This window comes from Plectrocnemia conspersa, unplaced genomic scaffold (assembly GCF_051122295.1).
Source record: "Plectrocnemia conspersa isolate PC_06_02 unplaced genomic scaffold, ASM5112229v1 ptg000004l, whole genome shotgun sequence".
In the NCBI taxonomy this organism is placed as follows: domain Eukaryota; kingdom Metazoa; phylum Arthropoda; class Insecta; order Trichoptera; family Polycentropodidae; genus Plectrocnemia; species Plectrocnemia conspersa.
Window position 1 is genome coordinate 18,102,235 of NW_028277168.1, and position 20,201 is coordinate 18,122,435.

The window sequence follows — 20,201 nt, forward strand, 5'->3', positions numbered from 1 at the left end:
ATTGATACTATATTGTTATTCACTTATAACCTCAGGGTATCGCCCACATACACATATGATTTTCTTCTTATGAATATATACTGTTATACTTGATATTTTAACAACAAAATATATGGTTTAGGTAAGAGTTTCTTACTTTTAATTCAAGCCCTACATGCTTCACTTTATCAACGGTTCGAGTGACGCTCATGAATATTACTTGGTATATATTTTTTCTTTTAAAGTTCACCCCAGGGAATCGCCCACATACACATATGATACCCCAGTCGCTACATTTGCGTATAATATGACTATTCTGGAAGACGCTAGAAGAATTTAATTATAAAATCAACAATTAAACTAAGATACATATTCGTTTTACAAATATAAAAAATAGTCTATTTATATTTTTATATATTCATTTAGATTTTTGTTATGGCCAAAACTTGGCGGCACATGGGTAATACTGGCGTGTCGGTTTCTCTCCACTGGCCATGTAATTGTATATATAACCATGTAAAGTTCAGTAATTCTCAATAAAATACTACTGCAGTGGCTCAATCTGTGTCGAATATTTGCGTATTCATAGAGGTAATAAGCAATTAATTATGTATTTCTAACATATTTTTTAAATAATAGCAGCTTGTGATATGTATACGTATTATAATTAGTTTTAATAAAAAGTACTTTTATAACTAAAAAGTAATTGAAAAAAAGTTTCGAATCATTGCTATAAATCAAGTTTATGATTTATTTAATATAACTTAGATATTTTGATAACGTTGTTAATTAATGTTTTTTAACAATGGCAGCACTGCTATAACATTTAAGGGTTATGTTTGAAGATGTCGGTTCAGAATGCGGCATGGTCGGCTGGTTGCTGTTATAGATGCGGATTGCGATTTTCAAGCACTAGAGTTAGCTAATAACCATAAATATTCAATCAAGTATAACTATACGCTTAATTATAGATTTTAATGTGTAATTTATTAAGGGAGATTCAGAGACCAATTTATACAATGTCAAACCTGAAGAGTTTAATATTGAAAGATTGCCTAATGCTAAACGTTCTAAAGGGAATATATGCATATGCTGCATGGGACTATTACAACCGGACTCGTGGACTTCTATGATAGATGTATTCGAAGAAGAAATTAAAATAAATAGGTATTGTGCAATACAATTACTCAAATTAAGCATTGATTTCAATTAGTACTTATCGAACTTATTCGTTTATGTATTTATTACAGTTACGATTGTGATTATTATGCACTTGGCTTATCATTACCAACTAGTATTATACTTCGGGAGCATTCGATGATGATTTATTTAAAAGATAAATTTCCAACTTGGGCTCCAGGTATAATTGACTTTTTAACATACTGTTAATTTTATAATGGTACAAGTATCAATGTAAATAACACTTGTGTAATCGTAGAATCTAAAATTTCATTGAAAGTTGCATGGAAATGGACTATCAGCGAAATGATATCAAAAGTTATGAACAAAAACCTAGATTCTGGAGCAATATGTCAGTTTTTAACAACTTTTCATATGGATTACGAGTATGATTTAGAGGTATTGATTGATTTTTATCATGTATGTGTGTGTAAACATTTTACTTTATTTTATGATTTGTACAGGATTTAGAAAGCTTGAAGAAGATGTTGCCATCTGTTTTTGCGGAGCGGAAGAAATCGCATAGAAAATATCATAGTCAAGATTATTCACGCGCTGGTATAGATAAAATGTTGGCAAATGTTGAAACTACTTTATTTTTAGAGTATTACAATAGTCCTCCGCTTATTCCGAAACAGAGCATTACATGTTCGAGAGTTGAAAGTTGCCATAATCCAATATATTTAGGTGGAAGGTTTGTGTAAAATACTGCTTATGGATTATCTGCTTAATCAAATATAAATAATTCATTCATACTTTTAGATACGTCAAATATTCAAGAGACTTATCTCAAACGCCGTGGATACTAGATGGTAAAAGAAAAGGAGATAATTCCATTCAGGATATAATTTTCAAACCGCTCGTCCGATTCTATAAGTAAAACATAACACTAATTATTCATTAATATTTATCAATCTTTTACATTGTCTTTTTATATATATATATATATAATAGAATATCCGAACCGGATGCTGCCAATCGATTAAAATTCATATCGTCAGGTAGGGAGGATGTTGACGTGCGTTGTTTAGGTGAAGGAAGACCTTTCGTAATAGAAATATTGAATCCAATGATCACTAAATTTAACGAAGAACAATTAAATAATCTAATGGTTTCCATGAACGACAATGGAAATTTGTTGAAAATTAATAGCTTACAACTAATTTCACGGTTGGTTTTATATTTATATATTACTTAAAATAAAGGATTATTTTTCATTAATTTACTATTTTTAGATGTGATCTAAGCATATTGAAACAAGGCGAAGAAAAAAAATCAAAAACATATGAGGCACTATGTATCAAGCTATCGAATAATATCAAAAACTGTAATAAATCAGAATGCGAGCTAGGTGTTAATTTATCTCCAAAATTTATAATAACCGAAGAGGAAATTAACATTTTAAATACCTACCTTAGTTCTTCAAGCTTAACTATTAAACAAAGGACTCCGTTGAGAGTTTTGCACAGAAGGCCTTTACTTACTAGAGATAGGAAAATTTATGAAATGAGTGCAAAACGTGTAGAAGGTAAGATTGTCTTTGACATATTACTTTTATTTCAAATAATAAACTAATTTATTTTGTATATTTTTCAGAAAAGTCAAATTTATTCATAGTACAAGTAACAACTCAAGCCGGAACATATATTAAAGAATTTGTTCATGGTGATTTTGGAAGAACTACTCCGAATTTAACCGAAATACTAGGATTCAAAGCTGATATATTAGCCTTAGATGTAAAATCGATCAATTTAGATTGGCCTGTAAAAACTAGCAAATAAATTTTCTACATATATTTTTTCAATAAAATAAATGGTTTATTTATATACACATATTTATTTACGTTGAATTGTATTATAAACTCGTAGTTTTCATATTGTCTATGTAAGTTTTCATATTTACAATGATCGGATTAATGAGTGAGTATATCATGGTCATTACAATAAACACCGTCACACATAACGAAATACTCTTTGAAGTATTCTCTATAAATGTTTCTTTATTGACACCGATGCACATAGTGACAAGTCCCATGATCAGAGTCGAACACCCTAACAATGTGTGAATTGCTTTCAACGGCGTTGGGCGAATCTTCGGAAACATTGGTGCGAAATATGACATGATTCCAAACAACACACTCAATAGAGATAAGATGAAAGAAATCAGACCTGAAACAAATGGTTGATTAATTGTTTTCTTGGATTTGTGGTACATAAATATATGTGTGTGGAATAGGTGCGTTTGTAGTCTTACGCCATTGTATGATTATGTCAGATAGAAGCCATAAAATTATGATGGAAATCCTTATTCTATTTATTACCACATCTTTGGATCATTTAAAGCGACTGGAAATATGTATGAAGACTATTATAAAAAGAAATACTAACGTAACAAGACACCATAATTAATAAATATAATATCTTGGTACTAAATTAATAATACTATGAATCTATACAATATCACCGGAAATTTATCTTAATAAAAGTTCCGAATGGACATAGACATGACTTTTTTTACGAAATGTCGATCAGTAATATGATTTTTTAAAAGAATATAATGTAGGAAGGTACAGTATAATTTAATACAGTAAATAAAAATACTATCTTCGCCGTCGCAGTGGGAATGCTCGTTACTGAGCGTTTTCACTATGATGGCGCTGACACTACTCAAGCCAAGTAATGTAAAGGTCGATTAAATCGATTCAAGAGAACTACCGGTTGTAGCGTTTTTGTTTTAATTGATTTCTTCTTTAATAAACAATTGATGGATTAAGAAAAATAATCGGTTAATCGTTTGGATTGTCACCATAAAAACCAACCCTCAAAATTGATAGCCCTATTATGCTGTTAAGGAATTTTAATACAAAGAACACTTATAGCATCGATCTCAACGCACATTTAACGTTTGCTTCCTGTGATGTACACCGAGTGTACATGTCATCATATGAATATCTCTCGTATGTATCGAGCATCAAAGCGTATTTAGTTAAATTATCCCAAAAAGTAGCCGTACTGACAATGTCACTAACAAATGCTATCACTGAAAGAATTTTCAGCACATAAGCTATTATATTTACCTACATTTTTATTAATCTAAAACTGATAACTAAGGATAGTCTATAACGGGTTAATGTTTACGGTAAAAGATGAAGGAAGCGAACAACGAAGCACATCCACATTGTTATTTTGAACACAGCTAACAAAATTTTTGTGACCAACGGCCGAGACGAAGCAGCAGCACCTCGTGCCCCAGAGTTGTCGTCCTACAATCATCATAATTATCTTAAAAAATAATAGCATGCAACCTTTGTGTAAAATAAACGTATGCAAAGGTAAACATTGATCTTCACTGTTTCGCAGGTGAACAGGGAGAATGCCAATTTCTCCTCAAGAGGAGAAGTTAAAAATAGAATAAATAAAAAATAGTTTTTCGTTTTATGAATACTTAAAATATGGTGATTTTGTATTGGTTAGTTTTTTGAAGGAGAATTTTTATAAAAATCTAATTATCAATATATAAAATACTCCCTTAAAGATAATTCACAAGAAATTAGCTTTATTCATAAGATTACTTATATTATATAAATGATATAAAGGTTATATAAGTACTTTAATCAGATTCAAGTATAATTTTTTTTTCTTAAAAATATACATACTCTTAACATTGTACTGAAGTTATCTGGAATGCTATCAAGTTTTGAAAATAGACAAAAAAATAATATGAAAAATGATCCAAAGATGTTTATAAACTTCCTTTCAGATAATATTCTTTCATATTAAAAATGAAATACAGTAAAATTAGTCGTAAGTCAAAGTTTGTTTTTCTTCAAATCACCAGATAATGCAGCGTCAAGACTTACACACCTTTTCAAGCATACGTACTTTTAAAAACTAATTCTTACCGCATATACCGTGACTTGTCCTAAAATGATTTTTCCTTTCCGAAACTATCAATGAGAATCCAACCGTAATAAACAACATACCAAGTATTTGAAAAATTATGTGCACCTTTTTTTTAATATTTTTTGGTAATAAGTTACTCCACACGTTAACTTCACTCATTGAAAATGCTCCTTCCATCAAGAAAAATTGATACTAGAAAACATATTAATAACTTACTTATTTTAAACAAAAATTAAAACCACAATTAAAAAATAACTTACCCCAACTACAGAAAACAATACATGATTTTGATATTTAAAATTTACGGCAAAAGACCAAATGACATATAAATTTAAAGCTATCAACATATGAACTAATGTATTCGCTACTGCCCTAAACGTTGGCAAGTAATGCATATTACTAATTATATTTTTCCTCTACACAAGTTATGATTTTATTGATAAAGCATCAACAATTAGATCGTCAACACATTGATTATTTGTATGGCATGTCAGTAATTTAATGACAAATACTAGAAAAACACTATGTAGAGGTTAGCTTCTGTATCTAAACGTTGACTGATACGCTCAACACCTTCGGCAAATTTAATCTGCCTTATCTTATCTGCGAATCATGTTAATCGTTTTATCTAAGAATTTTTGCAACCCATGACAAAACATTTAAAATAAACGGAACAAATTTGATTTATTTTATTGGTGTAGTAATTGTACATAAACTATATAATATGAAGTGCATAATAATCGTTAAATGACTTTATTAATATTTACAAAAAATGTGTCTACATAATAATTAAATACTACTAAGCAACAATTTTTATGATGTATAAAATAATGATTACACAGTGCAATTTTTTCTTTTGCTTCTAGACAGATATTGTTATTCATTTGTACAGGGCCGGCTGTGGCGAGTGCGCAAAAATGCGCAAATGCCCCCCAAATGTTATGTGACGAACACGAAATTTATTCAATAATATAAAAAATACAATAATATATTAACGTAATTCGAAATACAATTTTAAATAATTTGAATAAAGCCGTTCGACATTCTGATTCTTCAAAATCACAAAAAAATGAATTAACCCTCTTTAAAAGAGTAATGAAATAAAATTAACTCTGAACTGAAAAAAACTTCCACGACTAAGGATGACGAAGATCCTAGAAATTTATTTTTAAAATTGTTGAACTAATGATAAATGTTAGAATTCTTCAGTGGACTAGATGAATTGTAATATTTCGATGGTTCATAAAATCACTAGTTATTAAATAGCATGAGAACAATTTATTTACTTATCTTGCACATTTCTGCCTTGAAAGAAAAACTAAGAAGTCTTTCTTCTTTTGATTAGTTAAGGATTTAATTAATAAAATTTGTGTCATATTTCTTTGCTTGCTTATTTATTCTTAAATTATCAGTTAAAATTTTAAACTTAACTCTGAGTCAATTTTTTCTTATAGTTTTATGGGGGCCAATATAGATTTGTTATGGCCAAAACTGGTCGGCGCAGAAGTGGCATTGTTGTGACTGTTTTCGCTCTCTCAACCGGCAAGCTTGTAAGGGTTCGGACGCGTGCCGTCGCGCGTCCGCCCCATTTTTGTAATGTAATCACTGTAACCTTAAATAAATATTACTGCAGCGGCTCAATCTGTGTCTCATTGCCACCCGTCACCAACACACCCCCAAACTGGTGACCCCGACGTGATACTCTGAACACATGGAGTCAGATTCAAAATGGCAGACACAGACGCCGCTGCAGTACAAAAGCCGAGCCGCTGCTGAGCTATTTGCTGCCACCCCGCCGGTGCTTCCCTGGATCCGGACTCGAGCTGGCGGACCACCAAGACGATGGGCCTGCACCTCCGACCATGAGCCGCCATCGTCAGCCACCGTCGCCGCTGACAGCCGCCGCCGCCGACCACGTGACCCAGGAAGCACCCGGCGCCACCACGCGCCTCCAGCGAGAAGCCACCGAAGTGCTGCCGTAGACCAGGCTCGAGTGGACCACGCGTGACCCGTCACGCACCCGTAGGGCTACGCCCCCGCGACTCCGAGCTCGAACCGCATGTTCGGAGCCCGTCACGCGCGCGCCCTGTGTAGCTGCACCGACGCACCACAGGGTCCCGAAAGGTGCTCCCGGACATGCCCGTTCTTCTCGCGCCCCCTGGAGCCCTACGCGCCGCCCGGGTCTACACGTGTTCCACTCGGCTTGGAGCGAAGCACGCCGCGCGTCACTGGAGGCCGCGCCCTCGCGCCTCATGGAGCCCTACACGCGCTCCCAGAAGCGGCGCCGCCACACCATGCGTCACGACTTTGCTACTTTTGTGCCGCCAGCATTTAATCAGCAGCAGCGCCAAGGCCCCCATACCTCCCCCTGGTTATAGTTCGCAATTGTAAATTGCTAGAGCCGGAGCCGTATGGGGGCCAATATAGATTTGTTATGGCCAAAACTGGTCGGCGCAGAAGTGGCATTGTTGTGACTGTTTTCGCTCTCTCGACCGGCAAGCTTGTAAGGGTTTGGACGCGTGCCGTCGCGCGTCCGCCCCATTTTTGTAATGTAATCACTGTAACCTTAAATAAATATTACTGCAGCGGCTCAATCTGTGTCTCATTGCCACCCGTCACCAACACACCCCCAAAGTTTTATCAAAAAGTTGAATATCTTAACCTCATTTCTACTTAACAATAGCGTAACCTCATCTTTACTTAATTACTCTACATTATTTTTAGCTGTGAAGTCTTCAATACCTTTTCAGTAATAATTCGTCCAATTCGTAAAAAATCATTTGGTACGGCAGAATATTTAAGTCTTTACAATTTTTCTAATGTCGTTTATAGTGTAGGTCCATTTATATATGTATGTATTTATTTAGGTTTTATTATGGCCAAAACTTAGCGGCACTCTGGTAACGCTGGCGTGACGGACAGATACTCTTGGCGAATTTTGCTGTTTGACGGTGCGGCCTGGTGCACCGTCCACTCATTATTATATATAAACAACATGTAAACATAACTATATTCAATAAAATTACTACTGCAGCGGCTCCATCTGTGTCTAACTGCCACCCGTCACCTCTCGTCGTCAAAATGGCTTCTTCGATTGTTGTATATTAATATAGTTAGATTACCAAAGCAAATATAAAGCCGATTATAGTAATTGAGAAGATTGTAATCAATTTTTTGTCATTCAAATACTTCTGACCTCCATTAAAAGCTTACAAGAAAGCATGCATATTTTCAAGCATCTGGCACGGACCCTCCTTTCTTATACAGCGTTTAAGAAACGCAGTTGTCGTAAAACATTAAAAAATATAAAAAGAAAAAATTCCCTAATAATCAGCAAAATTGTCTCGTTACATACATTTATATCACACAGGTGATTTTTACCCCCATTTGGAATAAGGGTTTAAGCCATATTTCGAACTTCTCTACTGCAACTTCTTTCCAAACCAACCCAGAATCATTCAATTAATTTTTAATAAAATACATTGTTGGCTAAGGCATTTTTTAGATCCTAAAGCTAAGCGCCTGGATTTTGTGTTGCTTTGTGGGATATGATGGTGCCCTTTTTTAAAGATTTTGTCATTTCTTTCTATTTTTTTTGAACAAAAAAAATAGCATACAGTAAAAGCTTTTCAACTTACTCAGGGAAAGTAATTAAAAATATATGAGGTTTTAATAAGTTAAAGCAATTTAAAACAAAAATATATTTACACTAACTATGAAAATTCTATTAGGACATATTTGTTTCTGAAACCATCTTTTATTCATCAATATTCACATTTATGATACGGTAGTTAAACAAGTGTAACACAATCTACTGCAATAATAATTTATTTAGTATGTAATTTAATATACTCTTGGATTTGCTCCAAATTTTTCATCTCCGGCAAGTGTTCCTTCCTTAATCTGCTTTTCTCGCTCAGTTCTCATTACCTAAAACAAAAGATTTAGTAAACGCATTTGTAATTTATATTGTGCTAAATGTGGTAATTACTTACATTCCATCTCAGATATTGTTTGTGACCATAACGGCACTCCATAAAGTCGTCGAGTAATTCTTTGCATTTTGTCGCGCCCTTAATTGTACCGTAGGCCTCCATACAATCCATAGTGTTCATCTCCATCCTCGCGCAAGTATCGTAAACTTGATTGTTCAAACAAGAACCGCCAAAGTCGGTGAACGGATTGCGTAAAAACGGGCCCAACGACATTTTCAGCTCTGTAAATAAATTAAAACTCTAGAGAAAAATGTTGTATATTTCGAATAATAATAAAGGTTATATAATCAGTAAACAAAATAAAAACATGTGATATTTGCACTATGTAGAATATACGAATTTATGAACCTTTTACGAATATTTTATTTAAAATATCTTACTTCAATGTAGCAAACGAGAAAGCAAAACGCGTTCTTCGACAAGGAGAAATAGACGTCAAAACAATGTTGCCACATAAGAAAATATGTAAGTATACATAATAAAATTTATTAGAAATTAACTCTTAATAGAAAAAGTGAGAAAATTCAAAATGGATTTATTAATTCCCTATAAAATGCTTGTGAGAAAAAGCAATTTCTCGACGAATAGATGCTATATCTCAATAAAATATTAAATGATGGTTTTAGGAGCACAAGCAACACAAGCTAGATTTAAAAGGGTCTTCTCTGGCTTAAAGTTTATTCTATGAGACAATATTTTAATAATTAGAGGTAACTTTTATATTTTTATATAATTCTGTATACTTCAACCGTGATTATACGAATTTGTTTCGTTTAATAAATTGTATTATTATCATATATTATATATTTCTAATTCAAATTATTATACCTTTAATTGATTATTAATATTTATATTAAATTATTGTTTCAATTCATGTAGTATGCTTATTTTAAAAGAATAAATAAAATGTTTTAAATTATGGTAAAAAACATATTTTTAACACAAATAAAAACTTTGAATTTTTTAAATTATTACTTGTAGCTGAACCAAAAACTGAAAAAGAAGTCATTTCCATTCAAACGGAACTGATATATATATATATATTTTTAATTAAGCTAGAACGAAAATCGAAATGATAAAAAACGACTCGAAGCCTTGCTTTAAATATAAAATTTTTGATGTCCCAAATGTTTGAGGGGAGGCGGAACAATTATAAGCACCGGAGCCTGATTTTTCCTTCAGCGGCCCTGCTTGTAAGAATTCTAGAATTATGTAAGATGCAAAAGAAGTAAATTTTAATAATTGCAAGAAGAAGGGGGGAGAGAAAAATAACCTACTCATAAAATGGTAGTTGAAATTGACCATGAATATTTTTTATACTATTTTGGCGTACAAATGATAACGGGTGACAATTACATACGGATTGATCCGCTGCAGTAGTATTTTATTAAGAAGTTTATAATAGCTATCAAATTATGTTATATGGTAATACATGCGAGTGATCAGTGGTCGAGGCACTACCGGCCGCTGTCTTCCCATCGAGGTAACATCAGTGTTACCAGAGTACCGTTAAGTTTTGCCCATACTTAACGAATAGGTCCCCTCAACATATTAGAAAATATAGCTGTGATTTAATAAAATAATTCGTAAGCCTATGCAAATCAACTATAGCAATCAAGCAAATCTAGTTCTTAATGTGAATCAACGTTGCTTAATATATTATTTATTTGATATGCAATAGTAAGATAGTTTATTAAATAAAAATGGGAAATATATTAATTTTAAAGTCAGTTGATGAACATTGTTTATCATTTTTAATTTAATATAAACAATACAATATTTTACAATTATTAAATATTTGTTTAGTTAAATAAAACAGGTATTCACTTAGCCCTAGAAACACATTTCAGTGCATCTTTACCTCTACGGTTGCCAGATATTGAAAATATGACATTTTTCCAAATAATTTTAAAAGCAAAATAGGGTATTCTAATTTTTTTTTACTTTACTTTATATGAATTTTCATATGTCTTGAAAGTGAAGTTTTCATTTTGTATTTTTTACCGCATATTTTACATCCAAAATCACAAGAAATATGAATGTACGAATGTTGCCTAAGGGATTCTTTAGTCTTGAACGCTTTGCCGCAATCCTTACATACGAAATTAAAAGAATCACTATGAATATTCATATGTATTGCAATATAATTTTTAGTCTTAAATTGTTTATCGCAATGGTGACATTTAAAATTAGTGCAATCGTTATGAGTAGGCATATGCCTCGTTAGTTGATATCTAGTTTTAAAAGCTTTATCGCATTTGTTGCATCTAAAGTTAAAGGAATCCTTGTGAACGTACGAATGTATTCTACGGGTTTCTTTAGTCTTGAAAGCTTTTCCACATTTCTTACATATAAAATTATTAGAAGTGCTATGAACATGCATATGTAAAGACAGGTTAGTTTTAGTTTTAAATCGTTTACCGCAATTGTGACATTTAATATTATAATCGTTATGAGTGAGTTTATGTTTTGTTAGTTGACCTCTTGTTTTAAATTGTTTGCCACATTTGTCACATTCAAAGTATATTGATTTACTATTATGAATATCCATATGTTTGATGAATTCATCTTTCATCTTCAATGGATTTCCACATTTGTTACATTCAAAAGTATAACAATCACCGACAACAATCATGTGGCATGAAAGAATAACTGTGGTTTTGAATGCTTTTCCACATTTTTCACATTCAAAGTCAACGGAATCAGTATGCGCAATCATATGTGACGAAAGATTATCTTTAGTGCTACTTGCAATACCACATCTGTAACACTTAAAATTATTATGTCCATATAAATGCGTTGAAAGGTTACCTTTGACTTTGAATGCTTTTTCACATATGCTACACTTATAATCATAGGAATCACTATGAATATTCATATGCCTAGAAAGATTTTCTTTGGCCTTAAATGTTTTATCACATTTGAGACATTTAAACTCTCGAGAATCATTATGAACACTCATGTGCATAGATAGAGCACGTCGAACATTAAATGTTTTACCACATATGTGGCATTCAATTTTATCAGAATCTCTATGACTTTTCATGTGTTCTTTAAGGTTACTCTTATTGCTGAACGGAAGTTCACACTTGTTACATTTAAAATTACAGAAATCACTATGAATCTTCATATGGCGTGAAAGAAGAACTCTACTTTTAAAAGGTTTTCTACATGTGTTACATTCATAGTATTTTTTGCACATTTTTTTATTTTTTAGCGACTCTCTAAACTTTTTAGGTGTATAGATAAATAATTCTGAATGCAGTCTTAGATGTTGTATAAGATTCTCCTTTTGAGTGAATAATTTATGGCAATGTGCGCATGTCCACTGCTGATTATCATATTTCTCTCGTTCCTAAAAATATTGTATATTTAATAATGTTATGAAGTATATAAACAAACAAAACATTTCACTTACATGATTTTCAATACTGTCATTAGAAATATTTACTTTAGTATTAGTATCAAGTATATTTTTAATATCTTGAGTTTCTGTAAAAAAAATAGTAATTCAAATATGAACAATGAAATGTAACATAATCAAAAGTACACTCTCCATACATACATAAATATGTATTATTTCTAACCTATTTCAAACATATCGTCCATTTTGTGTAAATTACATTCATCAGTGTTTTCTTCCTTAATTTTTTCTGGTTCATACTAAAAGAAGAAACGATATTTAACATTCAACATTTTTTAATATGTTGTAATCGTGTTTACCTCAATTTTGCACACTTTAGTGTTAACATTATAATATGTTTCCTGATTGTCTTCATCTTCTGGTTCTTCAAAGAGAAATATATTCATATTATTATAAATATAAGATGTTTACAGTAGTAAATATAAATAATATTTATCGGTTTAAATGACGTCATGATACATTAATTAATCATTATTAATACCGGTTTTAATTATACGTAACGACATCGCATCGGCCCAATGTCGACTGTCAAATTTCAACTACACGGCTAGCTTGACATTTTGGTTCTAAGCACTGTATAATTTGAGCAGTAATAAAACATAATTATCCGAAAAATACATTATAAGAGAACACGCGACTATTGAACGCACGACAGTTTAACACAGTGACGAATGAACTTATAGACACTGCAAAAAAGTTGGAAGTGGTATGAATAAACTAAATTATAAAGCATTCATTTGGATAATTATCAATTAAACTTATTACACTATGTAATAACTATATTAAATCATATTTTTTTCAATATACAGATAATATCAAAAGTTTTATGATAAAATATAATCATATTTATTTATATTCATTATTTCATGACAAACGAGTAAAATTATTTATTTATGTAAATAAATTAAATTATTAATTACTCTTGTGGGGCCTGTTTATATTTATATATATATACATATATATAAATATATATGCAATTTGTTCCCCCCCCCTCTCCATGAATTTGGCTAGTTAATACATGTCATTTAATGAAATACTATGAATCTTAATAAAATATTATTAAAACACCCACTGACTGGCTAAATTTTGCTCCCCCCTCTTCCTAGAAAAAGCTGAAATTACGTCATTGATTTTAAACAAAACATTCTCGGGTTATCCCTCGAAAGAAATCTAAAAAAGTCTTGAATTTGACGTGAATTCTAAACAGGGACCCCCTTGAATTTTATCAGAAAAATACAATGAATATTTATATCTTTACTTTTATTAGAAAAAAATTATTGTAATTTTTTAGAATGGCAGCACAGTAATCGCGTATTGTCAGTCAGCCGTCAAACTGATTCTTGAATTTGATGTTAAATATTTATAAACAATCATATTAATTCTAACAAATGGACAACGATAAAAAAATATGCTTCAAAGTTGGCAAATTTGAACATACCAGCAAGAGCAGCAATAAAAAGAGAGCGTGGAGATCTTTAAAGCAAATAACGGCTCTAGAACGAACATTAGTTTGGCCTAATGATGCCATTTTATGTAACTGGCACATTACTTTTTTATGTATATATTATATGATTTATATTAAATTTGTTATACATAATATACGTTTACAGATCACTCGATAAACGCTCCACCTTCCTTCAAGCCCAATAGAAAATATTCCGACATATCCGGTTTAGTAGCTCCATACACTGACCCGTATTCTAAACTGTTCTATGCAAATGCAGAAGAATATGCAACCGTTCAAAGTCTACCGATGGATATCTCAGCGGGATATCTACAATTGAGGGGAGCGAGTAGTATAATTTAATTAAAAAATATCAATAATATGTGTATAATTTATTAATAAAAAAATGCAAATTATAATAATTGCTTTTTATTTTAATAATGCAAAATTGATCCTCAACCTGAATACTTTTTATTTTCCGCCCCATCCCAAAATTCCTTTCACGAATCCGGTGATTCCAGCACCCTGTTTCTTCTCCGCTCCGATTTTGTCCTCCAGCGATGGAAATTCGACGAAATTGCACGCAAGATCAAAGAACAACGGCTTGCAAGGAATCGGTTCCATCTCCGGAGGCAACTTGAATACGTTGGGATTCTTTGTAAGAACTTGGGGATCCTCGGTATACTCCGATAATCTATCGACGAGCGGTTTTTTATGTTTGTGATGCTTCGTGGTCGTACTAACTACTTCATCGTCGTCGATCTTTTCGAATATGGCTTGGGCGTGCGTAGAACAGATACATACGTCGATATTCTTTAGTAAAGCTTTTAAATTACTTTCTAAACTTTTGTTATCCATTTTCTTAGATAAGTATTCGTTTCCGTACGTTTGCGCTCTTTTATAAAGAGCGAGAGCTGCACTCCATCTTTTCAATATAATTAATATCTCCGCAATATAGTTACATCTGTAAGCTTTGTAAGCCTTTGCGATCGTTTCGATTTCAGATTGATAAGCGGCGTCTTCTTCGAATCCTGAGAGCGACTGAAGTTCGTTGACATTCTGTAGGATGATTTCGTAGAGACGAGTTAGATCATGAGGACGTACTTTCTTTCCGTCCAAAGGCGTCTTATTGTCCATAGCCTCTTTGGCTTGCTCGACGAGATATTGGTTGCGCTCGATCGTTCTATTTAATCGTATGTAAGTCATATACGAAAGCAAGTTCTGCACTCCCAAGAGTGGAGCGCCCGAAGCCGATCTGAGTTTTGGATCGCTTTTGACTTCATCTTTGATAGCCGATATGGCATCTTTGCAATCCATCAGTGTGTTTTCGATTAATTCGATCTTAGCTTGGTTAGTTTGAGCCCTTTGAATTGTCTTATCTAAATCTTGAAGAGAAAGCAAGAACAATCTTGTTCTTTCCGGTCTTACGGTGATTCTTCTGCCTCTCCATTCTACTTCTTGTAGAGAACCGACGCGGCTTTCTCTATAAACGGTAAAATATGAGCAAAATGGTGGTTTTATAATATAAAAATAACGGAGCACTATTACCTCGCTTGCATCATGAGCGAATCCAAATTATCCATCATTCCTTGACCGCGCATTTGCAAAAGATCATCTATAGCAGTTTCGTCTCCTATATTGTAAGCACAGTATCGTAGACTTGGAGCTAACTCGTCAATCTGCAAATATTTAAGCATTACAATACGTCATAAAATTAATTGAATTTTAAAATTTATACTTTTTGCTTGTAGATTGTTTGTTCGTCTTCAGATAATGTGCCTAATAGCTTTTCATACACAACTTGAGCTTTTTTTAGGTTCTCCGCCGCCGTTTTCCACAATTGCAATTCAAAATGCAACGAGCCGTGCATCCATGCAACGTACCCTTGAGCTTCCAGTTTTGCTCTTGCGTCGCAACGAGGACTCTAGAAAGAATAATTGAATATTAAATTTGATAAGCAATAATTTATATATAATTAGAATTGTAATACTGACATCGCATAGTTCCTGTAGTTGTAAAGCGTACGCGCAGGCTTTACGCAGCTTGCTCACAAGATGAAAGCGCTTACGAGGTTCCGAATTTGCCTCTTGCCGCAATTGCATGGCATGAGCCCAACAACGTTCGGCTAAAACTAGCGGTGTACGTAACAATCTTTCGTCGGCCGATAGATCGTTAAGCAGGTCCGAAGTAACATCCTTACGTTTGAATCTTCTCCGATCACCCTAAATTAATATTTCAAAGTTTTTAAAGATGGCAATAAATTAAACGGTCAGAATTTAAATCAACTTTGGATCAGAATAAAATTCATCTTAATCAGAATTTTATTAACAAGCTGGTCATAATTATATTATTCAGGGTCAGAATAAAAATATAGGATGATCAGAATTAAAATAATTAATGTTCAGGGTCAGAATAAATATCAAATAGTTATACTCTATTTGGGTTAACACAGTCAGTTCGAGAGCTATCCATTTCATCATTATTCATAATTGATAAAGAGATAGCAAGTTTGGATTTACGCCCTTACTATTAGCTCTAAAGCACACGATACGGATATACATTCGATATACTTATTATTCAGATTTATTTTTTGAACACACTTATAGAAAAAAAAAATTCTGTCAACATAAGACTGAGCTTGAGGTTAAAATACAGTTCATATAATACAAATACCGGTTATTCTTTATAAATGTTGACCAATGAACTGTAATAAATACTACTGAAAAAAATGATTCTATGTGTCAAAATAATTCTTACCGTTTAATATAAATTCTGACCAGTCCAATTTAAATTCTAACCATTTAATGTAAATTCTGACCATCAAATATTTATTCTAACAACAACCGTATTAAAATTCTGACAAGAAAAAGATTGATTTTATCGAGTTTAAGAGTTAAAACAAAATAGTCTAGTGAAAGTTCTCAGGGTAATAGATAATTCTCGTTCACACCTGCTGTAGCGATAACAGTTTACGTAGACGCCGAATTCTACGGGAACAATATCCCCTGTAACGCTGATAGTCTCCGTGTCTGAGACCGTGTTGTTGTTGAGCATCCTTTATGATACGTAATACTGAAAAGCGTCAAGGATGTCATATTTTGTCGATGGATGCAATTCAACTAACACAACGATCGTCGATTAAACAAAATAATAAAATAGAGTTAATTTATTCAATGGTAACTACAATATTGTTTGGTTGTAATATTAAAATGTTTTAGGTCACAAGTAATTGGTAACAAAAACATTTTGATTGTTATTTAATTTTAAAAAGGATACTTTCAAGTGTGAAAGTCCGCGATGTGTGCGCAGGGGGCGCAGGCGCCACATAATCGGTTGACTCTTCCACCTCCATGGCCACGTTGATCGGCCGCCCCACGGACGTGACAGTTATTGTTGCCAGTCTAGCGATTGCCATATGAAAAAACTGATCTTACTTGTTTATTAGAAGTCGACCGTTAAATGGTGGATTGAATATGCGCGAATTGATATTTGAAAATTAAATAATGCTTAAACATTTTGATTTCTTATAAATACATCTAAGATTGAATTATTTGTATTGTAATTTAAATATTGTATAGTAAAAAGATATGTACACCTATCGAGTCCTTAAAATAGAAATGGTTTGAAAATCTACTGAAACTTTTGGTTTAAGACTTGACTAAGGTAAAGCAAAGACATCTCTTGAGTTTTTAAATAAATAAATAGTATAATTATATTTTATATGCTTCAGAGTAAAAAATCGTATGATAACGCCGCAAAAACTCGATTTTGAATATTACTAAAAACTAAAATAAAGAGCAAGCTCAACACTTTCTTGTATGTAGCCATCAACTTCTTCAAAAGTAATGCATTATCTCCGAAATAAAATATTTAATTTATTTTATTTCTGTCCTTATCACAAATATTTATTTTAAGTCAATGTCCAGATGACTATTTTGAAAGATATTCTATGTTGTTTTCGAACAATATATAATCTGTTTCGTTCAAATTTTGTATACCTGACCATGGCACATCTAGTGGGAAGATTTCTATTGACAAGTAAATTTAATTTATTGGCTTCAAATATTTTTTTTTTATAATTTGCTTAACAACTTTTTTTTTAAATTGCATTTTATGGAATATTTATGTCAATTATTATTAATAAATATTTTTTATCCCGTATCATGGAATCTTTTGAATTTGGGTTAATTTTCGCTTATTCTTCATTCATTCGATTCTAGTAAATATTGACATTATTTGTTATTAGCTATTTCACATTAATATTCCAAGGAAAAGATTTATTTGTCAGTTGTGCTGTGTCTTTACTGACGTTCCATTATCATCGTTCTTAAATTTGTATTTTAATTTAATTATTATATTCGTATTACACAGATGTACAAATACAATATATACTTCGACTGTTTTATGTATTAATGACCTTGTTTGTTGCCTAAGTGTCGAGGCAAAGAACTGCGGCTATATACCTAGCTCGCTCAAAATCAAGCTCTTCGTTGGCTCAGACAAGCGGATTTTGCAGCCCAAAGAATTATTAATGCTCTTCTTTGTAAAGAGGTAGAAAGTTTTTTAATGTAATTGTTTTGTTTATTTTAGACACACATTATTTAAATTTGTTTCTATGTTGGACGGGCAAAGGATATTGTAGTGCAAAAAGTCATTCATTACCGTTTAACATTTTCTAAGTACAGGGGAAGTAAAATTTGTATGTGTTGATTATCTCGCATATACATATGCATGCTATATTTGTTTACTTTCGGTCACCAGTATGTGCAAGGAGTCTCTGCAGCCCGATGCTTTCAGGTTAAAGCACCGTCGTAATCCAAATACAATAGCTTACTTCCAAGAAATACACCAATTTCTTTTGCAATTTAGGTCGCCGATTTGAGCAGCATTTGTTCTGCTATAGTGTCGTTTACGTACTGGAATAAATATTTTAAGGTTTCCTTTTCTCTCTTTAGGTTTCCTTTTCTCTTATTTCAATTACACTTATTATTCACACACATATATACAACATTCGTTATATTTTTATATTATTTTTTCTTCTTTGAAATGAATGAAGCTACAAGTAAAACTTGGGGATGTCTTACACATGATTTGAAGATTTCTCAAAATGCAGTCTTACAAACGAAAATTTAACTCGAAAATTTACAAACCATAATGACTAGGTAGTTGGTTGCACGGAGAAAAACGCTGTATTTTGTTTTCCGTGTCTTTTATTCGGTAATGATTTATCGTGGACATAAGCAGGCGTAACTAATTTAAAACATTTAAGTGATAAAATTAAAAAACATAAAAAAAGTGTTAAACATTTAAAAAATATGTGTAATTTTGGAGACAGTTAATATTTAAACGCAATTAAGTGTAGCTTATAGGCAAGAAATAAACAAACATAATGAGAAAGTGAAAAAGAATCGTTAAATTTTGTCTAAAATTATAAATTGTGGTAAATTTGAATTACTTTTACGTGGACATAATTAAACTGAGTTCTGCACTTGTATTGGTCAAAGTGTAATCAAATTGAATTTTGGTAAATAGGAGAGCCAAAACAATTATCACTTTTCAGAAGTCAAAAATTTACATCAAAAGCAATAAAATCGTATCGGCGCCGTTGCAGTGGGAATTACACGATTTTATTGCTTTTGATGTAGTTTTTGACATCTGAGAAGGGATAATTGTTTTTTGCACTCTCCTATTGGACAAAATTCGGTTTAGATATGCTTCATTCGATTCTAAATGACCAAAATTCGATTCGAATGGACAAAAAAACTCGTCACAATGTGGACTAGGCGTGGCATATCAAATAGGTACTATTTCCATATGGTATATTCTTATCTGTAAAATAAACTGGTGAAAGAAAAACAAAGGAGATGTTTAAAAACGTAATTTAAAATCATATCTTTATATGAAAGATTGTCTCGAGAAATATCATTCGATGGACAAATATAACCAAACATTAAGTATATAAATATGCAAGTACAGTAAACTCCCCTATAGCATATACGGCAGTCCCTCCTATAGCGTTCCCTCACACAGCGTAGTTTTTGTTACTGTTTGTCCCTTGACTTCGCTAGACATATTCTGTGACAGGCGAAACGCCGCAGCGTTATAACATTCCAGGGATATTCATCACAATACAGTAAGAAAATTTTTTTTTTGTGTAGTTATGGGAAAAATTATGATCAAGCAAATCAATGTACAAGTTTTTAAAATGCATTATATATACACTTTTCAGGGAATTTCAACCATTCTAATTTTTTATAATAAAACTATTTATTCATGTA

At 32.2% G+C, this 20,201-nt stretch overlaps 5 protein-coding genes across 7 annotated transcripts; 2 read left to right on the plus strand and 3 right to left on the minus strand.

The window, feature by feature from the left end:
- Positions 1-798: 798 nt before the first annotated feature.
- Pus10 (Pseudouridine synthase 10) lies at positions 799-2,982 on the plus strand. The gene is made up of 9 exons (XM_088185280.1): positions 799-896; positions 974-1,146; positions 1,230-1,339; positions 1,418-1,557; positions 1,623-1,852; positions 1,921-2,034; positions 2,113-2,328; positions 2,394-2,686; positions 2,755-2,982. The coding sequence occupies exons 1-9, from the start codon at positions 825-827 to the stop codon at positions 2,937-2,939; spliced, it is 1,533 nt and encodes a 510-aa protein (XP_088041406.1). The 5' UTR covers positions 799-824; the 3' UTR covers positions 2,940-2,982.
- Positions 2,983-8,746: 5,764 nt separating this feature from the next.
- ND-15 (NADH dehydrogenase (ubiquinone) 15 kDa subunit) lies at positions 8,747-9,528 on the minus strand. Its single transcript, XM_088185301.1, has 3 exons — positions 9,436-9,528; positions 9,056-9,276; positions 8,747-8,990 (listed from the first exon to the last, which is right to left on the minus strand). The coding sequence occupies exons 2-3, from the start codon at positions 9,266-9,268 to the stop codon at positions 8,904-8,906; spliced, it is 300 nt and encodes a 99-aa protein (XP_088041427.1). The 5' UTR covers positions 9,269-9,276; positions 9,436-9,528; the 3' UTR covers positions 8,747-8,903.
- A 1,266-nt stretch (positions 9,529-10,794) lies between these two features.
- Positions 10,795-13,128, minus strand: LOC148236133 (uncharacterized). Of its 3 annotated transcripts, none has more exons than XM_088185277.1 (5): positions 12,961-13,128; positions 12,779-12,843; positions 12,643-12,718; positions 12,474-12,547; positions 10,795-12,410 (listed from the first exon to the last, which is right to left on the minus strand). In XM_088185277.1, the coding sequence occupies exons 1-5, from the start codon at positions 12,983-12,985 to the stop codon at positions 11,001-11,003; spliced, it is 1,650 nt and encodes a 549-aa protein (XP_088041403.1). In that variant the 5' UTR covers positions 12,986-13,128; the 3' UTR covers positions 10,795-11,000. The 3 variants fall into 3 exon arrangements, with proteins under 3 accessions (XP_088041403.1, XP_088041404.1, XP_088041405.1); XM_088185278.1 differs by having other exon boundaries at positions 12,621-12,718; positions 12,961-13,047; XM_088185279.1 differs by having other exon boundaries at positions 11,045-12,410; positions 12,621-12,718.
- A 650-nt stretch (positions 13,129-13,778) lies between these two features.
- On the plus strand, positions 13,779-14,345 carry LOC148236134 (INO80 complex subunit C). Its single transcript, XM_088185300.1, has 2 exons — positions 13,779-14,012; positions 14,090-14,345. The coding sequence occupies exons 1-2, from the start codon at positions 13,868-13,870 to the stop codon at positions 14,284-14,286; spliced, it is 342 nt and encodes a 113-aa protein (XP_088041426.1). The 5' UTR covers positions 13,779-13,867; the 3' UTR covers positions 14,287-14,345.
- Srp68 (signal recognition particle 68) lies at positions 14,303-17,308 on the minus strand. The gene is made up of 6 exons (XM_088185271.1): positions 17,200-17,308; positions 16,874-16,995; positions 15,918-16,145; positions 15,662-15,847; positions 15,472-15,602; positions 14,303-15,406 (listed from the first exon to the last, which is right to left on the minus strand). The coding sequence occupies exons 1-6, from the start codon at positions 17,273-17,275 to the stop codon at positions 14,395-14,397; spliced, it is 1,755 nt and encodes a 584-aa protein (XP_088041397.1). The 5' UTR covers positions 17,276-17,308; the 3' UTR covers positions 14,303-14,394.
- Between the last annotated feature and the right edge of the window lie 2,893 nt (positions 17,309-20,201).

Bases quoted from the DNA above. Each gene is read 5' to 3' on its own strand.
- Srp68 (XM_088185271.1), bottom strand. From the start codon at position 17,275: ATGGAGGTGGAAGAGTCAACCGATTATGTGGCGCCTGCGCCCCCTGCG. The intron at 15,848-15,917 runs GTCAGTATTACA...TATTCTTTCTAG, and splicing joins AACTACAGGAACTATGCGAT to AGTCCTCGTTGCGACGCAAG. The intron at 15,603-15,661 runs GTATAAATTTTA...AAATATTTGCAG, and splicing joins AAACAATCTACAAGCAAAAA to ATTGACGAGTTAGCTCCAAG.
- LOC148236134 (XM_088185300.1), top strand. From the start codon at position 13,868: ATGGACAACGATAAAAAAATATGCTTCAAAGTTGGCAAATTTGAACAT. The intron at 14,013-14,089 runs GTAACTGGCACA...ATACGTTTACAG, and splicing joins GCCTAATGATGCCATTTTAT to ATCACTCGATAAACGCTCCA.
- Pus10 (XM_088185280.1), top strand. From the start codon at position 825: ATGTCGGTTCAGAATGCGGCATGGTCGGCTGGTTGCTGTTATAGATGC. The intron at 1,147-1,229 runs GTATTGTGCAAT...TATTTATTACAG, and splicing joins GAAGAAATTAAAATAAATAG to TTACGATTGTGATTATTATG. The intron at 2,329-2,393 runs GTTGGTTTTATA...TACTATTTTTAG, and splicing joins AGCTTACAACTAATTTCACG to ATGTGATCTAAGCATATTGA.
- ND-15 (XM_088185301.1), bottom strand. From the start codon at position 9,268: ATGTCGTTGGGCCCGTTTTTACGCAATCCGTTCACCGACTTTGGCGGT. The intron at 8,991-9,055 runs GTAAGTAATTAC...CTTTTGTTTTAG, and splicing joins AACAATATCTGAGATGGAAT to GTAATGAGAACTGAGCGAGA.
- LOC148236133 (XM_088185277.1), bottom strand. From the start codon at position 12,985: ATGTCGTTACGTATAATTAAAACCG. The intron at 12,844-12,960 runs GTATTAATAATG...TTCTCTTTGAAG, and splicing joins GTTACGTATAATTAAAACCG to AACCAGAAGATGAAGACAAT. The intron at 12,548-12,642 runs GTTAGAAATAAT...TTTTTTTTACAG, and splicing joins GGACGATATGTTTGAAATAG to AAACTCAAGATATTAAAAAT.